Raw genomic sequence first — 26,813 nt, forward strand, 5'->3', positions numbered from 1 at the left:
TTCTTTTTCACTGCGGCTACTCCGCATCCTCCTCCTTTGCGGTCAGCAGTCCTAGAAGACGATGAAGTCGAAGTAGAACCGCGACCCCAAGTACGAGTAAAATTTATACATTTCTCTCCTAATTGAATTCCATTGGAACCTCAGCAAAAACGGTCGTCGAACCGGGCTCAAGCTGCCACCGCAATCGAGGACTGGCTTTAAAAAGCATTTGGTTTGGCTTTGAGAGGCTTCGCTCTCTCATGTGTCTAGGTTTTAGAATTTATTGAATGCGGCTGAGTGGCAATCGAGCCTGACGGAGCGGAGAATGGAGATGGGGGGCAAGTGTCTAGACGGCCAGACGATGCCACACCTGTGCTGCAGGTGTGACCCTCTTTGCCAGAGTCGAAATTTACAGTGAAATTTAAAACAAAAGAATTAAATGGCGGATTTGCATCATTAAACGAGGGGGAACGTTGTGAGTTGCTGCGGACACCGCAACTCTACAGTTATACCCGATACTTAGTCAGTATGCTCTCCTCCGGCAGACGCCGCTAATATTAAACGACACGACAAAGAGTGCGTGCGAGAGACAGAAAATCAGTCTGAGCGTGACGTCGGGCGCTGCGTAGCCAGTGCGAATTGATTTGCTCCTTTTGGCTATAAAAATTATCTGATCTGGTCCAGATTCAGCAATCTGATAGATATGGTCGTTATCTATGATTCTGCGTTTTTAGTTTTCTCGAATGTGCAATATTGTGGATGCAACAGATTTTCGTCCTTTGTGTGGGCGGAAGGGGGTGGGGCGAAATTCTTAGATATACGTTTTATAGTGAGATCTAACAGAAGTGCGGATACCAAATTTGGTTACTCTAGCGTTAATAGTCTCTGAGATTTGTGGATGCCCCAGATTTTCGTGCTTTGCGGGGGCGGAAGGGGGTGTGGCGAAATTTGAACACAAAACGGTCAAGGTCCGATATCACAGGAGTGTGGATACCAAATTTGGTTGCTCTGGCTCTTATAGGTTCTGAGATCCTTGAACTCATATTTTGCAATTGGCAAAACCGACCATGAAACCTGTGTGTTAGAGAGAGACAGAGCAAGACAGAATGAAATTGTTTTCTTGATTCTGGCTATAATAATTATACGATCTGGTTGAGATCTTACATTCTAAAACATATAGTCATCCTCTACGATTCTGCGTTTTTGGTTTTATCGTATCTTTAAGAATGTGGATGCCACAGATTTTCGTCCTTTGTGGGGGCGGAAGTGGGCGGGGCGAAGTTTTGAAATATTTTTGTAGCAGTGACATATCACAGAAGTCTGGATCCAAAACATCGTTGCTCTAGCTCCTATAGTCTTTGAGCACTAGGCGCTGAAGGGGACGGACAGACGGACGGACGGACAGACGGACAGACGGACAGACAGACATGGCTCAATCGACTCGGCTATTGATGCTGATCAAGAATATATATACTTTATGGGGTCGGAAACGATTCTTTTGGACGTTACACACATCCACTTTTACCACAAATCTAATATACCTCAATACTCATTTTGAGTATCGGGTATAAAAACTATTGTGCAAGTGATTAAAGTGTAATCCCTAAAGCTGCGTGGACTCTGCATGGTTCATCTCTCTAAAGGATGTGTAGGATTAAGACTTCAGTTGATGGTGAGCCTGGGATAAATCTCAATTTTATTCCCATCATATTTCCATAATTATTTATATCACACCTCATCCCTGATAGAATCAGTATCAATCGCCGCACAAACCACAGCAGAGCCATTTGGAAATATGCCAACGAAAATTGGTTAGATATCGGATAATAGGATGGCATAATAATAACTAAACTCCGAGCAGCAGTGTGCTCTAATCATTATGGTTTTCATTTTATTTCGAGCGCAACGAATTTCGGAAAATTTCATCTCTGGTGGGAAATTGTCTATTGATTTCCATGCGCATGACTGCATTTCCGTGAGTGTGCACTCAAATGGGGCTGGGACTGAGTGTTAATTATGCTAATCAAGCGGACAGCAGGCAGTCCCTGGCAGGGGTCTGACATGGCCGGGGACAGGCCCGGGCAGAGGCCCGAGAGCTGGCCAATTATTTGGTCAGCAAATAACAAATCGTAAGCCGCTTTAAGCTTCGGGGGACAGTTGCCAAGTCGGGAGTTCCATTCGGATGAATTCTCCCGACAACAGGACATAAATAATGTAATTTAATTATGAATTGTGAGCAGGGGGGAAAGATGTTTGACTAGGGCTTAAAATTCCCCCACATTTTGGCTGGTCGTTTGTGTTATTGCCAAAGCCGACAGGGGCCTAAATATTCATAGGTTTTAATATATTTATGTACCAGCTCCTGTATGAGCCTTATTTTTCTTTATTTTTCCTGCCACACCGAATCCACCTGGCAGTTCGTCTTTTGATTGCCACCACCGCACGTCTGCCTCACTATTTGACATTCCTAATACGTTCCCAGCCCAAGACGAGCTGAGCCCGCAGCGCACAACTTTTCAGATACTTTTCCAGCAGCCCAGCCCAGCCTGTCTGCGGCATCGTCTTGAGGTTTGCCGCAGTAGCCCGACGCCGCTGACAGGGAGGGCTGACAGGAGCCTCCGATTTCTTGTCGCGAGTAGAACTGTTACACAACAAGCATAATTTTAGTTCTGGAGTCTGAAATTTGTTGGGCAAACTATTTGCAGATGCGGTGCCTGATGCGGAGTCCCTGTCCTGATTCCCGACTGCTCTTGCAAACTATTTACTGCGGCGGAATTGGAATGAGCACGGATTGCCAGTCTCCTTCTGCATTATTAAGTTCTGCGGAGAGGAGGAGCAGAGGATTTACTAGCCAATTCATGGTTTTCCTTTCAGTTAACACAAAATATATTTTATGGCTGCGCAGACGCTTGCAAATCCTCGAGCTCAAGTTTTCGCTGCTCCCCAAAAATATAAAGTGCTTTTTAAAATCAGCGAGCGTAAACTTAATTTTCCCCAGATTCAGATATCCCCAACAATTGTTTCATACCCCATGCCCCATGCCCGCATGCCTCACAGCAGCATCAGCAGCCCAACAGCCACTCGAAAAAGGGGGCATGCAATGCAGTTGATGGTTGCAGTTTATGGTCTGCTGCGGACCTGCTCCTCCACTGCCTCTCTGCCACTCTGCAGTCTGCTACATTGCCACTCCTTTGCTGTGGTTTGGGGTTGGCTTGGCGCCGGCACTTAAGCTTTTCTTTCTTTTGCTCTTTTTACCAGATAGAATTTTTAAAGCTGAGCAGATTTGCGGCTGAGACTCGAAAGTCACGAAACAAGTGACTCACTGAGGGATATAATAGGTATATATAAATAAATCCATGGGAAATAAAAGCCACTAAGGGTGGTGCAGTCTCTGAATAATGAGATACCTGCTTCTCAGTTGCTCAGACCATTCCGGTCTCTATCTTCCAAACGCTACAGGTGCCACTTATTTTCTTTGATGTAAGCAGCCTTTAGACACTGCAGGTAAAATGTTTCTTATGTGCATCGCAAGGCAGACTCCCCTCGGAAAATGTTTTCCTCCTTCTGGCAAATTATGCCACCGAATCTACCAGTCGTTTGTGGCAGGGCGTCTTCTTCAAACAAGCAAATTTTCAATCCAAAAGTTGGTCATATCATAACCAAGTGTAGTGCTGGTGCTGAGAAATCTGTGCCGTCCATGGTTCCATGGGTCCATGGGTCGTATGCGTAACTCATTTCATATGCTTCGTGAGCGAATTTCAATTACAAAGTCATAAAATTTGATTTCTCATGACGGCTTTGGTTTCAATTTTGCCTTCAAGTTTTTCGTTTTCGTTTCCGTTTTCTGCTTATTTATATGCCATGGCTCCATGGCAGGCTCCAAGTGCCTCATGTAATTCCAACCTGACACATCACACGGGGGACGGACGGGACACACTGCTGTCTGACACACGCCTCGAGAGCACACCAAATTGCTGTAAATGGATGCGAGTTAAAAAGCCAGCAATTTTAAATTGCCGCTGTCGACATTGGCGCCCCTTTCGGTGGCAGGTTGGCTTTCAGCTGGAGGTTTGAGGCGTGAGGCTTGAGGCTTGAGGCAAGGGGCAGGCTGTCGAATTTGTGGCAGAGGGTAGCACCAACACCAGATTCTTTCGCTCTTGATGTTTATGTGTCAAGCTGCTGCTGGCTTACATTCCCTTACACTTTTCCCATTTTCCTTTTCTCGTTGTGCGCAGCGTTGGCATGGCTGTAAATAATGAATGCGTTGATTTCGAATCATATATTTTTTGCCAGCGCGCTTACACTGTCCCACAAAAAGTGTGGGCTTCCAGAGGTTGCTTCCTATTTTGGAGCACTGAGAATTGTTAGTGCTAGTCCATTAATTTCTTCAAGTGGAAGATGTGTGTGTCAAGGTCAAGTGAGCCACAAAAGTGCTTAGTGCTTGCCATTAATTTCATTTTTTTTCAGTGTTGTATAACACAACTGTTCTGTTCATGTAAAATGGCTGCCATATGTACGCGCTACAGGAAGTGTCTGATGGGTGTACCTGTGCTTCAGTGTGCGTGCGCTTGTTTATTTGTGTGCATAATAAAATTTGTGCACAAAACATGTGTAGAAAGAAGAGAGAGTGACTGAGAGAGAGTAAAGGAATTTGCTTATCTTTGGAGACCCTCTGCCATCCCCTCTTACACGTACAGCGAGCCCATCATGATGTTTTTTCTGGCCTGACATTCTCGCTGGTGTTTCATTTTTGATAATGCCTTTGCATTTAAAGTTCACGTGGGCATATGAGTGATATGATTTGCATATACACATGTACGTATGTACATATGTATCAGGTACACGAATTTGCTTGCCTGTGTGCGTGTGCGATGTAATAAAGCATTGAGTTTTCCATAAATTCCGGGTCCTTCCTGCCTGCAAATACGCTTTTGCGCTGCTCTTGCCATTTGCAGTCGACAGAAGCAAACATTTACATATTTTGTTTGCGTCTTTTGTTATTTTCATTTGATTATTTATGTTTTTTTGGGGGGGAAAAAGCCGATGATTCCCTGGGCCAGGAGACCCAAGGAATTTATGTTCGTTTCGTTCCGTTCCGTTGCGTTCCTTTCTTCGATATGCCATGCCAGGCCACATAAATGCTCGTTCGTTTTGTCAAGTCAAATGTTTGCTGCTCCCGTTGTTGTCTCTTCCATTTTATAGCTCATTTTGTTGCTTTGTGTTTTTCTGGACAATTTATTGGGTTTTAAAATTATTTTCTGGCGCGCTGTGACATCATCATAAAAACCATTTCGTACCATTTCGCATTTATTCGCGGAAACATTTCAGTCACAAAAAGAGCCTTTTGTCCCGATGCCCCATTGTGTGGCAGGCCGGCTCGTGTTACTCTTTGGCCCAGCTAATTGTTGGCCAATTGCCAACATGCTGGATTTTTTCCTGCGGCACAGTCTCGCATTTCAATCAGTTTCAGAACTCGCCAAGTCTCAATTGATTTGATTGTGGCTCAGATACAGGGGAATGAATGAACGAGTTCTTTCACTGCAGATACAAAGCACATCCTGCCTCCATTGCTGCTCTAATCTAATGCAATCTGTTGGAGCAGCTTCTGCTGCTGCTGCTGCAGTTGCTGCATCGAAGCAAAGTGCATCTGGCCCCCCAACAATTTTCCACTCAATATCCGTGTCCTGTCCCGACTTTTATGAGATTGCTAGCCAGCGTCAGCATCAGCATCAGACTCAGATGCAGCTTTGGGGAAACGGGGAGTTGGTCTTGGCCATGATCCTGGGAGTGAGTCATAAAATCTTTTTATATGGCTGTCGGATAACTTTGTCTCTTAATTGAATTGTTTTCTAGCGAGTGGAGTGGGGCGAGTGCATTCGTATCCTCGCAATAATTTCGATATTAAATTCCTTCTACGATGATGTCGGCTAAGGATATCCTTTCACTGCTAATCCTGTACTTCGCATGCTCTCATTTCCCTTTCGCATTTACTCACCCTTTCTCCTTCTCCTTCTGCTACTCCGTGTCCGTTTCCTTCTCGTCGTACGAGTACTCGTATCCCTCTTTAGGGCTTAGACCTCTTTAGACCTCCTCAACACCTTGCCTGCAATGAATGAGATAAGTTATGAGGTGTGTGTAAGTAATTAAAGAACCTTAGCGCATAATGAGAGTTGAGGCTGGCTTATGCCTGGAGGCACTCTATCACAACCCCAGACATCCAGACAGTGTATAGAAATCCCCACACTACACCCTTTCATGCCCTTCCAGAGGGTTCTGTGATCTCTGAAATCCGCGCGCAGATTGTCGGAAACTCTTCATATGTAAGGGCATCAAACGCTTCGGCTCGAAGGGGTATTCTTCCTGGTTTTTTATGTAAATATAATAAGCCCACCTTCCACTGTCTGCCGCCGTCGTGTGTCTGCTTGAGACGGCATCAATCATACGCCATGTTGTGCTGCGTTCAACGGTGGCTAAACAGGCGGAAACGCTGAAAGGCTGCCGCACACCCACACCCACACACACACACACATACGAACGCACTCTGTGGCAAGTTAGAAAATTGAAAATTTATCGTCTAGAACACTGACAGACAGACACACGCACGCACACAGAAAGCGCGAAGCCACAACATGAACAGCGAGCGCTAACAAGAAATTGTCAGCAACAAATTTAGGTGGCAGCAACAACAGCAACAGCAACGGCACTGGCAACCTGCAACATGCCCCTTCAACTAAGTTGAGCTGTTGCATGCGCTTCATCAACGTCATGCTTAGCTGCATTTGAGACATTGTAGCCAGGCCTTGGCTGCAGTCGAACACCGAACACAGCACAGTGCAGCAGACTAGAACCGATGAGTGCCACCCAGTTGCACACACAACATAAAAATTCCAAACATGCAGCAGCAGCTTCCCTAGATAGTCAGACAGCCAGACAACAACCTCAATCACTCAGTTCTTAGTGTCTTTGGATGCTCTATTTTGCATTAGAGAGAACTGGGAGCACGAGACCGAGATTTGAGAACATTGCGAGAAGTCTGAGAGAAGTCAAATGACTGATTCCTGAAGCACATTTATGAAACTAAACGAGTGGCCTTTCAGTCTACGAATTATGTGAGGACTGCTGGTAATTTCAGGCATGGAAAGACTGCTAATTTATTAATGAAAACTCCATTTAAAATCCCATTAAGTCCGGAGGCAGGCAAAGAGGAATTAGAAATCCCAAATGAAAGAAATGAACAGCTGCTGGATGCAGCAGCAAACAAATGCATTTACATGCGGCGTTAAGTACTGAGGAAAGCCAGAATAAAAGGAACCCGAGGCTCTGCAATGGGAATGCTTTTTCCACCTTTTACAGAGATGGAGAATGAGAACAAAAGAGAGAGAGGGATACTGAGAAGTAACGAGAGAAAAGGCAAGATAAATAGAGAATTGTGGAGAATGTATCACTGTGTATGATAATGACAATCAACTCCAGTCAGCGGGTGAAAATGCAGCGTGGCGGCAACAGCTCGACAGTTTTTAATTGAGTTTGCGCTTCGTGTGTGGCAGCCACCGTTATGAATGTCGCAGGGAGTCGAGCGTGGATCTGTGAGAGCGAACGCATTATTTGCACTCAGCTGGAATTGACTCGCTTTGCGGTTTCCGCTGCTGCACTTACACAAGCACGAGCCCGAGCCCGAGCGGGATCTCCTGCATGTTGCAACATCTGTGCGCCCTTCACGTGTGCCGTGTCGTTTGTGGTGCTGTCGCCAAGTTTTTAATTAAGTTAATGAAGTGCATCGTGTGGGTTTTCGGTCACAAGCAGTGACTTATCCATCTTTATATTAATAAGGCCATTAAAACGGGGCACCGCACCACTCGGCACTTTGTAGCAGTCTTTTATGTACCAAAAGCAATCAAGAAGGCGGCCTGCCGCCCCTTCAACTGCATTTTCCGGACAAGTGTGCAGCGATCTCTGTTGCTGGGTCTGGCCGGAAATAAGCGGGAAATAAAAATGAAGCTCCAGCGAAAGTAAACATTAAATATTTATGATGCTGCACAAAAAAAAATTGCAATCAAAAACGTGAGAAAAGTTTCTATTGCATATTTATGTGCGCAGCCAGCGGAAAGCGCATCAGCGGGGGGGTAAAGAACGGTCGGAAAATGCAGAAAAACGTGGACAAAGCAGACGCGTAAATGCTCTATAGCGTGGGGTAGATATCAATCAATACAGTTCTTCCAGTTTTTTCTTCCAAGTCTTAGAGCTGAGAGGTGACTATTTTTCATGCGGAGAAACTGTGAAGATATATAAATTATTTGCTTTGTTTCCGCTTACTGAATGGACTATTTTATAATGGTATCCAAGAAGTGGAGAGGTCCGGATGTGAGTATGCGGACAATCGGTTTTCCCTTTCGGGAACAACATCCCCGAAATGACTTGGCAATTCTCTGCAGGAACAAACAGCGAGTGCCCATCCATCATAAAAGTATCTCTGCGCTCAATTCGTTCCCTCCACTGCCCCATAGCCCAGAGACCATATTTTCAGCACTATTGCAGTGCACTATAGAGCAGAGCAGAGCTCTCTGTATGAACTGTAATGAATATAAAAGTGTTGCTCGTGCCTGATGGAAGCTATGTGTGATAGAAGAGTGATGAGGGAGGGGGGAGGAGGGGTGTATAGCCGGGTGGCCCTGCACCAAAACGGTTTTCAATTTAGTTAATTTATGGCGCGCATTGTTGGCACCGAAATCGCACTTGCTGGAGCCCCCAGACCCCCACACACACAATGGGCATATTTATAGCCGTTTTATTTTCCCATTTCAATGCAATTACCCAAACGTACATACATACACTACATATACTCGTATATATCTGCTTATAAATGGTGTTTTTTCAAGTGGGGAAAGCATTGTGTAGGAGAGCAGAGAGTCAGAGGCAGAGGCAGCTGCGACAGCTTAAAATGCACTCAAAAATACAATAAGAGAGGGAGAGGAGAGAGGGGAGAAGAGTCTCAGATATTCATCGAGTCCATTGTGTGGCCCAGCTGTCCGAAATGCGGCACTTATCTCATTTGAGAAGAAAAAAAGGGCCAAGGAGGCCGTAAATCCCGTTTCAATACCAGGTTGGAGAACATTAGAGCACATGTCTGGCTGGCTGCCTGCCGCGCCTGTTAAGTGCAAAGTTTTAACGCTGGTTAGCAGCTGCTAATTAGCATAAAGTTGGGCCAACTTTCGCGAGACTCCTCTCAGAGTCCTGGAGATACCTCGTGCATCGTACAGTCCTCAGACAACAGCCGCCTTTGAGGCGGCTTTCGGGAGAGACAAGAGCGACGAGAGCAGGTCCATTCATTTCGCATTTTGACAGCGTCACTTTCCTAAACACAGCCATGACGCTGCATCTCGTTCTGCTCGCAGGGATCAGCATCCAGTTCATCCTGTTCATCTGAATCCTCCTCAGACTCCCCAATCTCCATCTCCATCTCCAAGCTCCTGTCTCCTGTCTTCTGTGCCATTCCTCATTTCTCCTCTCGACTGGCGCCGGCATGTGCTGTCGTCTTTTGTTTAGCTTGAAGCACGTCTCGCTCATCTCTTTGATAAATATTAGTTTAATTCTTTTGCAGGGCTGCTTTTCCCCCAGTCCCAGTCCCAGCCCCATTTCACCCCTCCACGGGCTCCACTCAAGGGCTCAAGGCTGCGGCTGCCGTCAGTCTCTTTAGTGGCTCGTTTTCTCATTTTATACAATTATTCGGCTTTTCTTTTTCATCTCACTATCTCCCTTCTCTCTGTTTACTGCCGCTGCTACTGCCACTGCCTGCGCTCCATTTGGTGTCCTTTGTCGAGCTTTTGCCCAAATGAAAAATGTTAATATTTGCCTTCGATTGAAACCGGAGTATCGACTGCTGCACTTGGCCCAAAACAATGGGTAATTCGATCAATGAGGAATGGACAGCAAATGGCAAAGAGAAATTCGAAGAAAATTCAACTGATTAATTAATGGAAAAGAAATATTTTTGGAGAAGTTCTACCCAATGGAAAACCTTGGATTATGGCTAAACCTTAATTGAAACCTTAATCCACGAAGAACGAGCAACGAAGATTCCATCTAGAATCAAAGCAATTTTATATACTCGTATTCCCAGAAGAGCATTCTCTGGAAATTGATCAACGAACGACACACACAAGGAGTAGATGACAATTTGTCAGCTGATGAGAGAGATTACGGTTTCCCTTGATTTTCAATATAGCATCAGCTTCATGCAATTGTCTCTGTGGTGAAAATAGTCTCTGCCAAAGAAGAAACCTTAATTCGATGCTTTGTGGAGCCGTCAGGCGGACAATCCGGGCCAAATCTCGTGGCTCTATTAGACGGCCTGCAATTTGGCTCATTCAAGGCGCACACACACACACACACACACACAATCTGAGATACTGAGATACTTTCCATTCAATGGCAACGCAATCAATGGCAGCTGACAATTTCTTTTGGCCGTCGATGTGGCTGCGGCGTGGCTTCGAGTGTGTGTGAGTGGTCTTGGCCAAAACTGGCAATTGCCAACTGCCACACACAGCCTTGATGCATTTTGGATTCGTTTCTCGTTCATTGAGAGGAAAATGCTGCGTCTGCTGGCTCATTCATGGGTTCATACCACACTGATTTCCCCTTCTCATTGACAAGCTGTCTGACATTTGCCAGATTTTCCGACACGTTTCTGGCATAGAGTATCAGCAAAAGCTCTTCGTCTCTCCCTCCACCGCTTCGACGTTCGCTTTGAGCAAAATTATGATTTTTGACGACAGGGCCAGGGCCATGTGACGTTTAAATTGAATTTTCGATTTTTAGCATGTTTATTTCCCAAACATTTCGCGTGTCTCTGCTTTTGGGGAAAGACATGAGAAAGATTCTAAATTTAGCACGGAAAACCAACAAAGACGTTCCCCTTGACAGTGATGTATGTACATCTCAGATCTCAGATCTCAGATCGAGGGGCACAGGGCACAGTCACGAGCGACACGACCGACAGGTGCAAATGTCATTCGAGGGGTCCAGCAATTTGTCGGAAAAGTTCAGGTTCAGGGCCTGTCAGCGGGCCGCAAACTTTTAGCACTTATCATGCTGCTCTGAGAGAAAGACAAGGTGAAGCATTGATGGAGACTACAGAACAGAACCCACTCTGCGTAAAGTATGATGGTTTTTACACCGTTCCGTGAGGTGAGTTGAGTTGAGGTCTGACCTGTGTTAATTGGTTTTGCTACTGCCACAACTGCCCCGCCGTTTGCTGGGCAAGAAAAAGCAACATTGACTCGCTCGAGGCACTTTACCATAAGAATGCAAACAGCAGCGGCATCGGCACCGGCACCAAGGAGCCTGCCGCAAACAGGCGAATGCAGACACTTGTTGCAAAAAGAGCCAGATGCAGGACGAGAAGAGAAGGTAGAGAAGGGCAGACAGATGAAAATGGCTGCCTGTTGCAGCTGCTCGCAGCATCCGAAGACCGGAGTCCAGAGTCCGGGGTCCCTCCGCCATCCTACGAGGAGCGGGGCCCCAGGGCCCTGGCAAATAAACGAAGACGAGATGAGGGCAGGAAGCCGAGGAAAGAAATATACAATTTAAACGTTTCCAAATTGATTGCCAGGCCCCGGCACACGATGCAATCTCATTTGGCCGATGCCAATCCGAGCAAAAATATCTCCGGCATAAATTGCAAAATTTATTTATTTATTTGAAATGTTGTAAAAACGAAGTGAATTCCGTGCAGCTCACTGCTAGGATACCAATCTGGAGCGAGATGGATTCAAATGCATTTAATAATCGCCAGTTGATTGATTTAATATATTTCCGATTATTATTACCACCAAATGAAGAAAATTGAACAAATATAGGTACATATTGTATCAAATAAATAAATAACTAAAGAAGAATGCAGATCCACAAGAACAAGAGTACTTTTACTTTGCCTAAAGGTTATTTGTCAAGAATTTTCTCCACGAAAAGAAGTAAAGAACTCAATGATTGGGAATTCATTTGTGGCAAATGATTTCCCTAGAAAATAGAGGAATGTAGGGCGAGAAACACAATGAACAGAAGGAATTTACATGTGTTGAACACACGCATCGTTCGGAAAGAAACCCAATGAAGGCGATATTCAATATGTATTCGAATTGTTTGATTGTATTAATGCACTCCTGAGAAATAAAATAAGTGAGAATTACATAGTTGACATTGCAACAAAAAGAGGCACAAATTGGACAAAATAAATATCAGCTGCAAAAAGGATTTTCTCTGAAAAAAACGCATCACTAATTGGAAATAGATTGAAGTGTTTTTCATTGATTTGCAGACATTTCGAAAACGAAACAGAACTAAAAAAACATATGAATTAAACTATGATTAATACTCGAAATTGGATTCTCCTTAATTTCCTACTCTTGTTTAAGTTGCTCGAATGGAAATGGAATAATGAACAGCCCAACAGCAGCAGCGGAAGTGCACTTAAATACGGTCAACAAACTGATTTTGATTGACTTAATTTCCCTTCAAAATTGTTATTCTCGCGATTAAGTGAGAACTTTTCGAAATTTTCACAGTAGCAGTGGAGAGTGAAAAGTGGAAAGTGGAGCGCGGAAAGTGGAAAGTGAAAAGAAACTTTCGATGGAATGGAGTGTGGATCCTCTAGGTTCCACCTCTCGCGCCCTGCAACAGCACCTTCGGCTACCACTCTTGACTGTATAAAAATAGCCTTTTTACTACTTTATGTAAACTTGTCACCAAACTGAATGCCTCTCTCCTCTGGCATTCTCCCCCGCATTGTTGCTACGATGGGAAAACAACAACAACAAGTGGCTGCTGGGTCCAGAGGGGGAATTTAATTAAAAAGTTTTTTATGCGTTCCACCAGAGCCGCAACAACAGTAGCGAAAAACCAAGAAAGGACGACTTACTAACGGCCAACAATTTTGATACTCTTGCGGGTCGATTGCTCTTGAAGATTCCATGTTAAGTAGTCAGTCCGTTCCAGTAGGGTTCGGCATGGCTGCGAGGAAATACACTAAGCTTAGGGATGTTAAGGGCAAGGCCCTACGATTCCTTACAGCTCCTTTGCAAACAGCTCCTTCAAATCGTCATACCCCTTTTAAAGAGTATTTTCAGCAACAAGGACACTTTTGTGCCTATTTTCAGAGAACGGCTTCTGCCCCTATCCCCCTTTATGCCTGCCTCTTTTGTCTGCCACATAGTTGCAACGGAAAATAACTTTTGTTGCCTTTTTTAGTGGCATGTAAATTTGTAAATTCATATTTATGCCGGTCCCGAAATAGTTGATCCCAAAGATGAAGCCGAAGTGATGCAGCAATTTGCCCCGAAAGTTATGTGCTGTCATTTTAACGGCGGAAGGAAGCGGATGAGAGGGGAGGGAGGAGGGGACGGAGACGGAGACGGGGATTCGCTGTCAAAGTTGTTGCACATTTGATGCACATAAAATTCTTTGAATGCCTCATCAAATGTTGAACAGCCAGCGAAATTTTGATTGTCACCCGTTCGTTGCCTCTGAAAGGAAGCCCCCATAACGAGGTAAATATACGGCAGGGGGGGACTGGAGCACGTAGTTGCCACTTGAGGGGCCAGCCAGCATGAATCGACTGCAGGCCAACAATAGCTGCGTAAATAATGAAAAAAGCCAAATTAAACGACAGCCCTGGTGCCTGGTGCGCCATCCCAGTGCCGTGCCTGGCCGTCCGGGCCGTGGCCATGGCCCATTGAGCGCTCATCCAATTGAGTTAGTATTTGCATTCGAGTGCCAATTAGCTGGGGTTCCAGTCAGGATGGTATAGGAGCAGCTCCCTCCGCTCTTTTTGTTCCACCATCAAGTGCCGCACAGCAGGCCGCAGTCCGCAGTCCGCGGTGTGGGCTTCGTCAAGGATTTGTCCGTGATTGTCTCAGGCCAACAGAGGGGATCCATCAAAGTAAGCTCCGATTCGCCTGGCTTAATCCCTGCAAAAATGCATTTGTGGCTGATTTTTTTGTTCCCCTAATTTCCCCCACTTCTGTCCATCCTTCTGTCCTTCTACAATTTCCTCTCTCTCGCCGGACTGCAATTTGCTCGGCTGCCCCCCAAAAGCGGAAGTGGCTGACAAGGTTTGGCTAATTGAAGGCCTCTCTCCAGGAGGATGCGACTTGCCACTGACAATATCTGCCCATCTCCCATCGAATGGTAGCATTGTAGAGTGTGTGTGTCTCTACTCTCAGCTCTTCAGCCTCGGAGGAGTCTCCTGTCTGGTTCAATTTAGACAATTCCTTCGATCCCATCGCATCACCACAAATTATGTCACGTCTTGTCGCAGTCGGAAAACTTTTCAAGTGCTTAACTTTTATCGCATAATTGAACTATGAGGCGGTTAAGTTTCGGTTTCGCTTCAGCGTCATTTAAGGCTTAGTTCGTTTCGGTTCGGTTCGGATGAGCAAAGTTTTTAATATCAGCATAAGCACAGTTTTGCACTTGGTCTGCAGGTTTCCGAATACTCGCAGTCTGCTCTCCAGACAACACTCTGGAAGGAGTATGGTGTATGATGTATAGACTAAAGGATACTCAACTATTCAGGGAGCATCACATTTAGTTGCCTTACACTATCGGTTACAGCCATTCCCTCGAAAACCATATACCCTCTGTGCACTCTGTGCACATCGTATACAAAAGCACTTTTCCAGCAGAGTACCGCCGCTCCATGGAGGATTAAAGAGATGGAGACGTATCCATGCATGCGAAGCCGGCGAATCGCCAATCAACATCATCGTCAACGACGATGACGACGACGGCAGTGACTATAACCGCAGCCATCACAAATGCCATTAGAGAGGCGCAGACCGGTCGAGTTGGGTTAGCCCCCACCGCCGCCCCCGCTCCCGCTCCCGCCACTCAGCAGCAAGGACATAAGGACATGCCACCCGCACAGCCCCACCACAGGACAGCAGCAACAACAACGCTGCCTCGTGGCACTAGTTACTAGTGCTGCGGCAGGGGCAGCGGGTGGCGGTGAGGACGCTCAACTAACGCATCGTAAATTGAGATTTCTATTTATTGTCAGCGACCGCAGCAGCAGCAGCAGCAGCATCATCACCATTGTAGCTAGTGGCAGAGTCAGAGCAGAGGCAGCATCAGGTTCATACATCTGTCGGTTCGGATTGGTTCGGTTCGGTCCAGTCACCCACTCAGTGGATGGCCCTCCTCCTTCTGTCCTTCTGCTCCTCCACCCGCCTGTCACCGACTTGACGCGGTCTGCCGACTTCATAAAGTCGCTTAAGCATTTTTAATGGACTTTTAAGTTTGCTTCTATTGTTTCATTTTCATTCTAGTTCTTCTAGTTTGTACATATATCACTCCATTCGGAGGTTAAATTGTGGCTGGTTCTGCGAGTATATGCGTTTCGAGACGGTAATGAGGGTGCAGTAAAAATTAATAAATAAATTCAGCCATACCTCCCCGGGCGATGATGACTTGTGAGTGATTTAGTGGGATTAAATGTAGAAAAGTTTATAAAAAGGATAATCCGCACAATCCTCTGCTTTTGTCAGCTTTTTCGCTTGTGGATGTGGAAGGGATTTTGCTAAAACGAGAAAAAAGGTAGCATTTCTTTCTAGTTAATTAAAGCCATTTCTTTCACCCAAAATATACTCATGAAAATCATTCCATTCGCGAAGCGTATTTGCATTGCAATCAAGTCGAATATCTTTTCTTAATCAAGAACATACACATTTTGTGGAGCACTCCCCGGCTGTCCTTGTTGTGGCATACTCGCATGGTGGGGCTGCCTTCAGGCGACGAGAGCTCCGCAAATACAATTAACAATAGTTATTCGATTCAATGAAGTCCTGTGGCAGATATTTCCTTTTCTATTAATATCATATTCGTATATTTGATGATCTACTTATTTCAATCAATGTTCTGTCAACTACTCTCGAGAAGGCTCCTCTTTGCTTTTCCTCCATCCTCCATCCTCTATCCTCCATCAGGCATCCGCCATCCAACTGTCAATCATCGGGAAAATCCTCTCGGGGCGGCGCGTCGGGCGATGGATGAGTTTGTGAATTTGTGCAGGGGTGAGAGGGACTTTGGCTGGCTTTATTATGGAAATTAAATTGATATTTAAGTGACACTGCTGCTGGCAGCGGAGTGAGCAAGATAAAATTCGGCTGACGGCAAATTGTTCGCCCATATTCCTTTGTTGAAGATGAAATGAAATTTTTATGAGCTTAAATTCGGGCTCATCGCATCGCTTCGTAGCCTGGATGCCACGCCATCTAATGGAGCAGCAGTCCTGGCCAGATGTGGCCGCTCTGAGAGCCGGCCATGTATGTGGTCAGCTTATGGTTTGTTGGCCCTGATCCCCGTCCCTGTCCCTTTCCTTGTCCTGGTTTTAGTCCTGGTATTTTGACCTTTTGGCTCCAGGGCTGGCCGCCGCCTTTCGTCTGTTGGGTTTAATTAATATGCAAATGGGCGAAAAAGGCAAAAAGCAAAACGGCTGGCAGCAATTTAAATTTAGTTTCTCCTCTCGTTTTCTTTAATGAACTGCACTCCGCACGAATTTGCGCACTTGCGTCGTAGCCCGAGACTTTTGGTTTGCTGAAATATTTATCGAATGTGTAACTTGTGCTTTGCCACAACTTTTCCACACGTGGCGCATACATTTTCGGGGCAACTTGCAGGCAAACTTTTCCCCTCTCATATTCATAAAGGTATTCGTATCTGCCGCTGCTGCTGCTGCTGTTGCTGTCGCTGCCAGTTGGCCGCATCCGCATCGCCATTTGCAATTCCATGTGCGGTACATTTCCGGTTTGTCGGAAATGCATTTCCGTTTCCGCCATCGCCAATGTTTGCCCACTGTTTGGCTGAACATCAATTGGGTATTTTGACAGGCATTTCACAAAGACCACCGCTCCCATCCCATCCATTCAGTCGGCGCCCCAGAGCCTCAGAGTAAGAGTCACCCGCTAATGCACTCAGTTGGCCATTCAACCAATTTGGTTACACGATTTTAATGCAATTTATTGCACAGCATTGGCCTCGATTGGCCGGCCATCGTCCGGCCACTTGTGCAACTGATTTGATTTTTATTAGCATTTTATGCGATTTGCTGAAGTGTCCATGAAACATGGAATTGCCGTTGACCACTTCAGACTGAAAATTAAATTAAACACGATCGCAGGTCTCGCAGTACGAGTGCCCACTCTGTGGACAGCCGTCCGACTCTGCCTCTGCCTGTCTCCATCTGCCATTTGCCAGTGTTGACCCTCTTTCACAGCCCAGAGACACACTTTCTGTGGCCACCCACCGCAATAAAGCGCTCAAACGCTGTCTGCCCTATCGAATTTCACACTTTTCCGCGCAACGCGAACAAAGGAAAACATGGAAAACTCAGCGGGGCACAAAAAGAGGCAATCAATGAGGCGCTTTAACCACACCAACTGCTGGTGGAAATTCACCTCCATCTGTATCTGCATCTATATGGAATATCTGCATCCGTGTCTGCATTGTGTTGGATTTTTACTCTTCCATGGCTCTTAATATATTTTTCGAAATACTTTTTGCTTGCCGCACAGTCATTTGGCACACCAGAGAGCCCGTTCTGTTGTTGTCTTTGATCCAACGATATCTGATGAGTCACGTTTCAATAAGGATTACACAGAAGTGAAGCGGTGAATATTCGAAAGCACTTCTTTATGGAATTTCCCTCCGATTTTTCACGGATTACAGATATGAGGGCCAATCCAAGCTAAAAGAATATTTGTAATGGATTACACAGAAATATTCATTTAATTAAGGAAGCTTCAAAGATGATCCAATTTACAATTGGAATACGTAGAAAGTGGAAAATAAATTGCCTTCTTTTTGTAAGTATATTCTCCTGAAAATTATATTAATGGAACATTTCAAGGGAGCTACCACAAATATGCATTAATTGGGTAAGTGGGAATGTCTAAGATGGTTTTTTTGACACATTTTGAAAATGATATGTCTAATAATCCCTCAATAGATGAGGAGATTCCTACAAATTAAAGGGGACATTAAATTCCTGAAACAGGGGTATCCCTCGAGCGCACGCCAAGTCATTGAGACCGAATGCTTCCATTAGTTTCGTCTGGCTTCCAATTCAATGCCTGATAATTGGACATAATTATGGCCGTTCTGGCCCTGTCAGGTCTGAGCTGCATTCGCTTGGCATGGAGCCGTGAGTGGAGCGGATGGGTCAACCGCAGCGGGGAGCATCTGCCAGTAGCAGATCCGCCGAGGGCATGGAGTGGGGATATGCTATAGAGCGAGTGCAGATGGAAAATTGGAGAGCCCAATAAATATTTATTAGGACCGCCTGTGCTTGCCAAAAATTAAATTTGTTTTCATTAAGCCAGACAAAGCCGTTTAAGGTGGCAAGAAAATATATGCTCCGTCTCCTGGACGACTCTCCTCCCCTCTGGCAAGGAGTTGGCGCTGCCGCGAAAATATGCTTAAAATTAAAAAGGGTATCCTCTCTCTCTGGGGTATCTTCAGTGTCAGGCTCGTCGTCGCCTTCGTCAGCTTTGACGTGGCCAAAACATTTTGCGGGCTTAATTGTGCGCAAGCCAAGCAGATAAAAAACGAAAATGAAAAAGTTTTCGGCCCCAACCGCCAACCGCCAAGAAAAGGAGGGGAAAACGCGAAACAAAAGCGAGAGGAAAAGCGGGAAATCGCAAGAGAAAAGGAGCATTGAATGCTTCAATCGGTGGAGGCAAAAAAAGTAACGAAACAAAACAAAATTAAAGTAAACAATGCGAAAAAAAGATATAGTAGCTGTGGCAAAGCCGATTTGTTGGGTACCCTTCTTAAACAGATATAGATTTCAGAGCTGATGGAATATTTCTGCCATTGATGGCCCAAGAGTCTGGTTGAAACCAAAATACCCCGTCTACAAGGGTATGTAGAATATGCGACAGGGTTCACAGACAAAGTAGAAAGGCAAACAAAGCCGTGGACCCTGGTAGGACACGGCGCCAGGGACAAGTCCAGGGCCAGGGCCAGGGCCTGGGCCAGGGACAGAGACCGAGATGTCAGTAAACAAAATCACAATTAACTGAAAATGACAAAAAATAACAACGGCAAAGGAGCAGCGAGCAGCGAGCATGTGACAATGGCGCACGGCAGAGGCAGAGTCAAAGGCAGAGCGCTCTGGGCGTCAAGGATATGCGTCTCACTTTAAAGTGTTAAAAAAGAGACACCCAGGACATCCCAAGGTCTCTGGGAGAGGCAAATGGGGGGCGCGTGTGCTCGTCATAAAGCATTTTAATTGCCGTTCCCCCACATTCCGTACTATGGCAGAGGGTTTTCCGGCTTTTCCCGGGAGAAATGATTACGGGAGCTTCATTCTCGTACCCTCCGCAGTTTATTGAAACGGAAACAAAGACAACGACAACGATGAATATTTAGTGATTAGAAAAGGGTTTCTTCGGCATCGGCTGCTTGCCCTCGTCATTCACCATCAGACATTTCTGCACGGCCTGGTGGAAGTCAGAGCAGAGCGTCATGTCGCACTCAAAGTCGTAGGTACCCACCCGAATCGGCTCACTGCAATACTGACGATTGTTTCCACGCTCTTCTCCGTCTTCGACAGTGCAGCTGGCTGCTTTTGACAAGGACTCCCTTTGGTTGGATTGAACTCCTGGCAGATAGTCCATGCTGGTCGCTCGGGAATCTGCGCAAACCTTCGAGCCTTGATGAAACATTTCACTCTCAAAAGGAGGCACTCACCTGTAACCGCAAAGTAAAATTATCGATTCGATTTTCCATAGACTATGCCTGCCCCACACGAAGCGAAGCGAATGCCTCGAATGCCAACCAAGATCCCAAAGGGAGTCTCCATCACATGAACATGATATTTCCCGGAGGATCTCCCTCCGGCTTTGTGTCAGTAGCTAATTTATATTGCATTGCCATTGGCATTGGCACTGCAGTGCCCCAAAGCTAATTGCAAACTGCACTTGGCGGCAGGAGCAACCGTCAATGCACCGGCAAGATATTTCACTGGACTCATAATCGTAATTTGTTTCTCTTTCGTGTTTGCCTTCACCGTTTTCTGCACTAATTACGAAACATACAGTCGAAATAATGAATCGCAAAGAAAAACAAGCACTCAACAAGCAAGGGATTTCCCCGAGAGGAAATGAGGGAAGTGCTGACTGGCCTTTATGCCCTTAAGGTAACTTTAAAGGTAGCCCAAATTTGCAGATTAGATTGCAAATCACCTGGACTTTGGGGAGAATGGCGGGTTCTTCGAGTTCTTTGAGTTAATTGTGGGACAGGAAGTTGCTAAACAACTTGGGAGCCCATTGCTCGAGGGCAGTCTTAATGGTTCAATCTTAAATCTTACCGAAACTGAATTTGTTTAAAGAGTTCTCCGAGCATATAAATTTCTAAGCAACAAATTCTAAGGCAACGTTTGAATAATTCGAAATATACTAAGATTGAATTTCACCTTGCAGTATCTGTAAATACAGTATGCTTTTTATAATCAAATATGCATTTTGTAACACCATCTCTTGTGCATGTACATTTTATTAGTTTAATATTTGCATAGATGCGAATCGTGAGCTGCATCTCGCATAGAAAAGTTAATCTTATCTTGGCATGGAAAAAAATCCCACACAAATCTAGAATAAACTTCATATATAAAGATTAAGTATACATATATTATATATTCCCGAGGCTAGATACTGTTATAATGGCTTTTGACTCCTCTACTCCCATTCTCAAGAGTCTACAAATGGGTGTATATTATTTGTAGAGTATTTGGCTTTGGCGAGTGCAGCGGAAATGCTTCAATTGCCAGCCAGCATGCAAAAGTGTTTGGGCTTTTGGCTCGACTATTTTTGGCTTTTTGAGGGACGACTGAAAGCACACACATCGAGCAGCAATTAGCCGTGCTGCCAGCCAGCCAGCCAGCCAGCCAGCCAGTCAAATGTTTAAGCATAATTCGCATTAGGTTTTCTGGGAAGGGAAGCCCATGAGGAGGAGGAGGAGGAGTGCCACATATGCGATATGCTCCCAGTTCTCAGTTCCCAGTTCATGAGGCAAACGGAATATTTCATTAAATTATTGCCAACCACAAAAGCGGCAAGCAGACACGACACTGAGGCAAATGCCGCTTGATTGATGCTATGTGATGGGATTGGGGAAAATTCGAAGGAAATTCTCCCCATTTTGGGGCCATGTTCATCAGCAGTATACAATTTCCACTCACTTTGTTATGAATATTTAAGCAAATTATATTTGTTCTCTGAAAATTTCTGTCTATCTGTCATTTCTGTGCTTACAGCAGGGGCCATGTGAATAGATGCGACAGCAGCTGATGCTTCTTTTTAGCTGCTGGCAGGAGCAGGAGCATTCGGCATGCTAATTTCATTTTGTTTATTGTTTTGGCTACCACTTAATTGGCCCACTCCCCCGTCCCACACCCATCCCATCAGTGCGCCCCAACATCCCATCATCCAGTCATTCACTCCGTCAGTCCGTCCCCTGCTGGGCCACAGAAATGTTTATAAATCAATCAACATCAATAATGTTTCGGCAGGCAAGAGATGGATGGGCTAGACCTGCGGGAGGAGAGCAGCCCGCACAGTGCCAATTAATTTTCCCTCTTTGAAGCAAGTTTTGACGCCCTCTTGGGGGGTTTCTCTTCAACTTTTTAATACAGAAAATGTGTAATTCGGAATTCGGGAACTATTTTGTTGTATGCAATCCAAATTTAACTCAGAATTTATATCTAGTGGCTATTTCTGTTGAGCGATGACTGTCTTTCATTTGTTTGAGGCTCTAAATATTGTAGCGCCGACGGCACTCCTTCATGGCCTCGTTGAAGCCCTGGCAGACGGACAGGTCACTGTGCTCCTCGGTGCACTTGAGAAACTGCCGCAGCTCGTAGGCACAAGGACCATCTTCGACAAATTCGCCGGAACGCTGGGCCTGCACTGGCACAGGAGGCGCCGCCTGCTCCCCCTGCTCGCTCGCGGGGACGGACCTTCCGCGACCGCCGCCGAACAATCCAGTAATGCCGGCGCCCACGGCATGACCCACGGCCGATCCGGCTGCCACGCCCGCTGCAGTGGTGGCCATGTCCTTGAACATACTGCCTGAGCCACGTCCCTTGGTGGCTGCCTCCGGCGCTGAAGCTGCGGCTGCAGCTGGTGTTGTAGCTGGTGTTGTGGCGGGTGTTGCAGCTGGTGTTGCAACTGGTGTCGACTCCTGTTTGCGTGGCTGCGTTGCTGGAAGACGGCTGCTGCTGCCTCGGGAGCTGGGAACGGGAATCGTGCAGCTGCTGTTGCTCCTGGAGCTCTGGCGACGAGCCGATCCGCCGGATTTATCTGAACGTTGACGGGGCATTTTCTTACTATATTTAAGGCCAAAATCACAGACAGAAATTGAACAAATTGATGCAATGTTAAAATTATTACTGCCTGCCAAAAACCAGAATTTCGAATGCTTAGACTGCTTGGAAATCACAAGGGATCTGATCTGGCTTCGGTATCTATAGACTCGAAGGGCACGGCCCACTCGGATTACAGAGGATTGTCGAGTCTGCTTTGAGTTCCGAAATTCAGATCTTTCTTCGGGGCAGGTCTTGGGTGTCCAGGAGCATCCAGACATTCGATTCTACTTTACGCTTAATGACTGCTTCATTGGAAATTTGAGTCTCCAACCCTACCCCACTCGTCGAGCGTCTCATTACTTTTGACAGAGACTCGGACCCGGACTCGGACACGGACACAGCGGTAGCTGCCACAGAGAAATGTGGATTTCATTTGCATTTCCACTGCTCCCCAATATCTGTGGGCTGCCTCCGTTTCACACTTTCAATTTCGGACTCGGACTCGTACTCAAGTCCGTGTGTGTCTGCGGGTGATTGCGCTTCGGATGAATTAGCCTAGTGCGGCCATGCATGGCCATGGTGCGTATAAGTAATGTGGCTACAAGGGAAGATAATTTGCGGCACTCACTTCCATTCTACTCACCTAAGTGGCTGCCTATCACACCTCCTTCTTTGATGCGACTAAAAGAGAGTGCTGCCTCAATTACAATCGAGGCAATTTTCGCCCAAAAACTTTCCCCCAAAAACTCTTTTAAATTTGCACAACACTCGTACAGCTCTTGAGCAGACCTGCCTTAAGGGATACCATTCATAACTGCAGGACTGCTGGCCTGCTGGACTCCTGTAGAATGGAAAACATTTCGAATGCGGTAAATTACAGTTAACGATTTTGTAGCACAGCAATTTGCCTTATCTCTAGATTTCTATCTGTGGTTTGCAAATGTATTTCCACGTAGCTGTCCCACCATTTGTTTTGCCTGCCGTGCCACGGGTAGGCGTCTAGCAACCCAGTCCTGGCCCTTGTGCACACCCCATCACCCCTTACGGTCGGTCATTGGCTAGAACGAAACGAAAGCCATTGTGGTGGTCGGCGTGTGTGCTTTGTGGCCTGGACAGCGAATGTAGGAGCCGCCATAAAGGTGTTGAAATAACTGCTGCACAAACGGAGTTGTTTTTCCATTTCTTTTTGTTTGCCTTCCCTTCTGTGATTTTCTTGGCTTTTGTTTTGCGATTGCAGCTTTTCCAGCCCACCAATTGTTATGCCGTTTTATGTTTATTGTTGTGCTGGTGGCGGGTCGCAATGCAAATTGCCGGCACATAATTATGTCGCAGCCAGAGCCTAGGAATGGCAAAGGAATACCGACCTAACACTAAACTTTGCTGCAAAGAACGGACAATGCGGAGTAGCACTAGATTGGGGCATCCCAGGGCAACTTTTTGTGGATTGTTCTTTAGGTGTGAGAATTCGGAGAACTTTTCCATGTCTAATTAGCAGTGCAAAAGACTCTTCTAGCAGCAGCAGCAGCGGCAACTAATTTATATAAAACTCACTTTGGCTCCTGCAGGCAATCGAAATAATAGAAAGAGAACTTTTAATTTGCCAACGCCCTTTTGCCGGCAAGGGGACACGCAATGGAAACACGGAAAACTTTCAGAGAAACAGAGGCAGGGACAGAGACAGAGGACCCACTCGTAGTGTGACCGGAGTGTTCCGTACCCTCGGCCAAATCAGATACTAATTGCATTATCCTTGTGTACTGATGATGGCTGGCCCACGATAAGAAAGCAATTTCAATCTGCCACCACTCCAGCCATCCAGCAATCAATGAAATGTCTCTTGAATGGCGGAGCGGATCCTTGCAGGGTATGCGCAGGGGTGCGACTGCACTGAGCTTTCATCGAGTGTCAGGTCCGCCTGCAGTTGCATTTCCTGCTCCTTGACTAATGATCGCGTGCCAATGCGATGGCAAACTGCCACTTGGACAGTCGGAAGGTCCGGAGAATGGAGCCGAGAGTACTACTCGCCAGCAATGCAAGCAGTTCACGCACGTACTCCCCCGGAGCTCCTTGAGGACAGGCAAACAAATGAATTTAAGATTTCAGCGGGATCGAAGCCATTTTTTAAGCTCAACAAACGGAGGGCCACTCTTAATTATATTTCCATTTCTTTTTCCCTTTGCTTATTACGAAAGGAAAACTTTGCCCTGAACCTAAGCTGAAAATTAATGATTGCACTTTCGAGTGAGCGCCGAAAGGCGAAAGGATGGATGCACGGGGACTTCATCTTACAACTTTGTAATGTGCAGATTAAAATTTGTCTGCCTCTTGGGCAGCCGTCTTCTGCTTTCTACTTTCTACTTTCTGCTGAGTTTTACACTTTTTCTTCTTTATGAAGTGCGCGGCGAGAGCTGCCCAGAGGCCCATGCCTCAGAGCCTCCTCTTTAATGTTTAAGTGGCCGCAAAAGAAGTTTTTAAAGAAAATAAATCATCTGCACACTTGACTGCCTACACAGCGCAGACATAAGGACTCCTACTAACCTACTCTCTCTGAGGAGCGACGACTATGCACCACTGCCACGCAACTGACGTTCCACGGGGGGATTTATGGACTCCAGTTTGACATCCAATATAAATCAAGGCCCCCGGCGACACTCTGGCAATGCAATTAGATACTGTTCCAAATTATACCAGATCACGAAACGGATTCCCATGCCCCCAGGGCATGGGCTAGAGACTAATTGGGTCCAAGGGCCATTGCGATAGACAATTCCTCTTCATGGCCCTGCCCCTCCTCTGGCCACAGGTGTTTATTTAATTAATTTACATAAATCAACTAAACTACACACACTCGACTCGACTCGCATACGTTAGGGCTTATCGTTTGTGCATTGCATTTAATAACTAATTAATTTTAAATCAGCTTTTTGAGCTCACCAAATTATTTACACTAATTAAACGAAGGCCAAATCCCAGCGAAAATAAACAAAGTTAAGCCTGAACGGATCGGAATGTTTGTGGCGGTGCACATTGCTCATGGCACACATTGCGTATGCGCAATGTCTGGATTACACTGGCGTATACTTAATCAAAATGTTATCGTCCAACTCTTTGGAGCACCAATGTTTAAGGTGTTCTTTAAATATTCACTTTTACCCGGTCCGGTTACTAATTGCCAACGTCAGCAGCAAATTCCTCACTCGAAAATTTGCCAAAATAAATTGCAAAAAGGCAAATAAATAATGCACACTTAAGGAGGCCAAGAAAAGCAGCCGTGACGGGACGGGCAACATGCAAATAACGCCCGGCTTTTTCGGCCCCGGCAAATCACTTTGAGTTATTGTATTTAGCCTTCAACACGGCCAAAAAGCGCAAAGTAAAACAAGTAGATACCTGAGCCTATAGTGTCTCGACAGGGCGATACTTGGTACTCCTCAAGGGACACCACTCTGAACGAAGGTCTCGACCAGCACAGAGAGGAGGGACATCCTTTTATAACCAATTACTGGCAAAGAAAGAACGGGTCCCTTCTTAGACCTGGTTTTTTCCCGTTCAGGCTGTAATAAATTTCCTTCTTTCGTGGCAGCCAACATACCCTTCAACCCGCACAAGTACCGTGTATAATAAATATTTTAAAGCTTGAACATGAACACACACTCAGACACTCCGGCACTCAGACACAAAGTCAGAGGCAGAGGCAGAGGCAGTGGCACACGGGAAAGGTGTCAAACAGCCACGCACTTTGGGCGATGATTGATATGGCTGCCATGGGGCCGTGCCGAAGGGGGGAAACTCTCCCAGCCAGCCCCCTTTCCTTCCTCCCTACCACCCCACCCGCCGACCCCAAACTGCCCAAATAAAGAAAACGTCGAGTGTCAAAGTTTTTGTGCGCGCTTAGCGCATTTGATGAATTGTTAAAAGAAAATCGCGCGTATGTGTAAACAGCATGGTCTACGACAAAGAGTGAGAGATTTTTGCGGGGGCGGAGTGACTGTGTGTGTGCGGTGTGTGTGTGTGTGGTGTGTGTGTGCAGTGTGTGTGAGTGTGAAAATCAACAGTGCCAGCCAAAAGGAAAGAAAAAAGAACGAACGTGCGACGTGCGAGGCTTTTGAAGCTGCCGACGACCGACAACCGACCAAATGGCGGAAGCCCCAACACCCCAACACCCCCAACAGCTGCTGATGATGATGGCGGCTGATGTCGGCAAACAGTCGTTCGGTGGAAGGAAAGCCGTTGAAAAGGAAATCACTGACTGGTTAATGCCCTACCCGATAGAGAGCCCCTTTGCAGGAATGTCATTTGAACTTTAGAAAATATTTCGAAATTACGAGTTTTATTCGAGAGCAAACTGCAATGGAGAGACGAGTAAGGTCCTCGGGGAGGGAGAGTCGTCAAGGTAAGGGAGTGCCTGCAAAGGAATCCAACAAGAAATGGAAGGATTGCGGTCACGGCAAGACTTTGCACATCTCTGAGTATG

At 46.0% G+C, this 26,813-nt stretch overlaps 3 protein-coding genes across 7 annotated transcripts in view; all 3 read right to left on the reverse strand.

Annotated features, from left to right (window-relative positions):
- LOC108156426 (5-hydroxytryptamine receptor 1) overlaps nucleotides 1-26,813 on the reverse strand; it is a 53,634-nt gene that overhangs the window by 4,100 nt on the left and 22,721 nt on the right. For both annotated transcript variants that reach the window (XM_033388309.1, XM_017287879.2), the window contains exon 3: nucleotides 5,975-6,082. The gene's annotated coding sequence lies outside the window, so the exon portion shown is untranslated. The remainder of the gene's footprint in view (nucleotides 1-5,974; nucleotides 6,083-26,813) is intronic.
- On the reverse strand, nucleotides 19,338-20,436 carry LOC117186934. Of its 4 annotated transcripts, XM_033388312.1 has the most exons (3): nucleotides 19,726-20,436; nucleotides 19,530-19,679; nucleotides 19,338-19,475 (listed from the first exon to the last, which is right to left on the reverse strand). In XM_033388312.1, the coding sequence occupies exons 1-3, from the start codon at nucleotides 19,762-19,764 to the stop codon at nucleotides 19,401-19,403; spliced, it is 264 nt and encodes an 87-aa protein (XP_033244203.1). In that variant the 5' UTR covers nucleotides 19,765-20,436; the 3' UTR covers nucleotides 19,338-19,400. The 4 variants fall into 4 exon arrangements, with proteins under 4 accessions (XP_033244203.1, XP_033244201.1, XP_033244204.1 ...); XM_033388310.1 differs by having other exon boundaries at nucleotides 19,338-19,679; XM_033388313.1 differs by having other exon boundaries at nucleotides 19,338-19,669; nucleotides 20,345-20,419.
- Nucleotides 21,636-22,491, reverse strand: LOC108156428 (coiled-coil-helix-coiled-coil-helix domain-containing protein 10, mitochondrial). The gene has a single exon (XM_017287881.2). The coding sequence runs from the start codon at nucleotides 22,351-22,353 to the stop codon at nucleotides 21,787-21,789; it is 567 nt and encodes a 188-aa protein (XP_017143370.1). The 5' UTR covers nucleotides 22,354-22,491; the 3' UTR covers nucleotides 21,636-21,786.

Source organism: Drosophila miranda, chromosome 2 (genome assembly GCF_003369915.1).
Source record: "Drosophila miranda strain MSH22 chromosome 2, D.miranda_PacBio2.1, whole genome shotgun sequence".
NCBI classification, from domain to species: Eukaryota; Metazoa; Arthropoda; class Insecta; order Diptera; family Drosophilidae; genus Drosophila; species Drosophila miranda.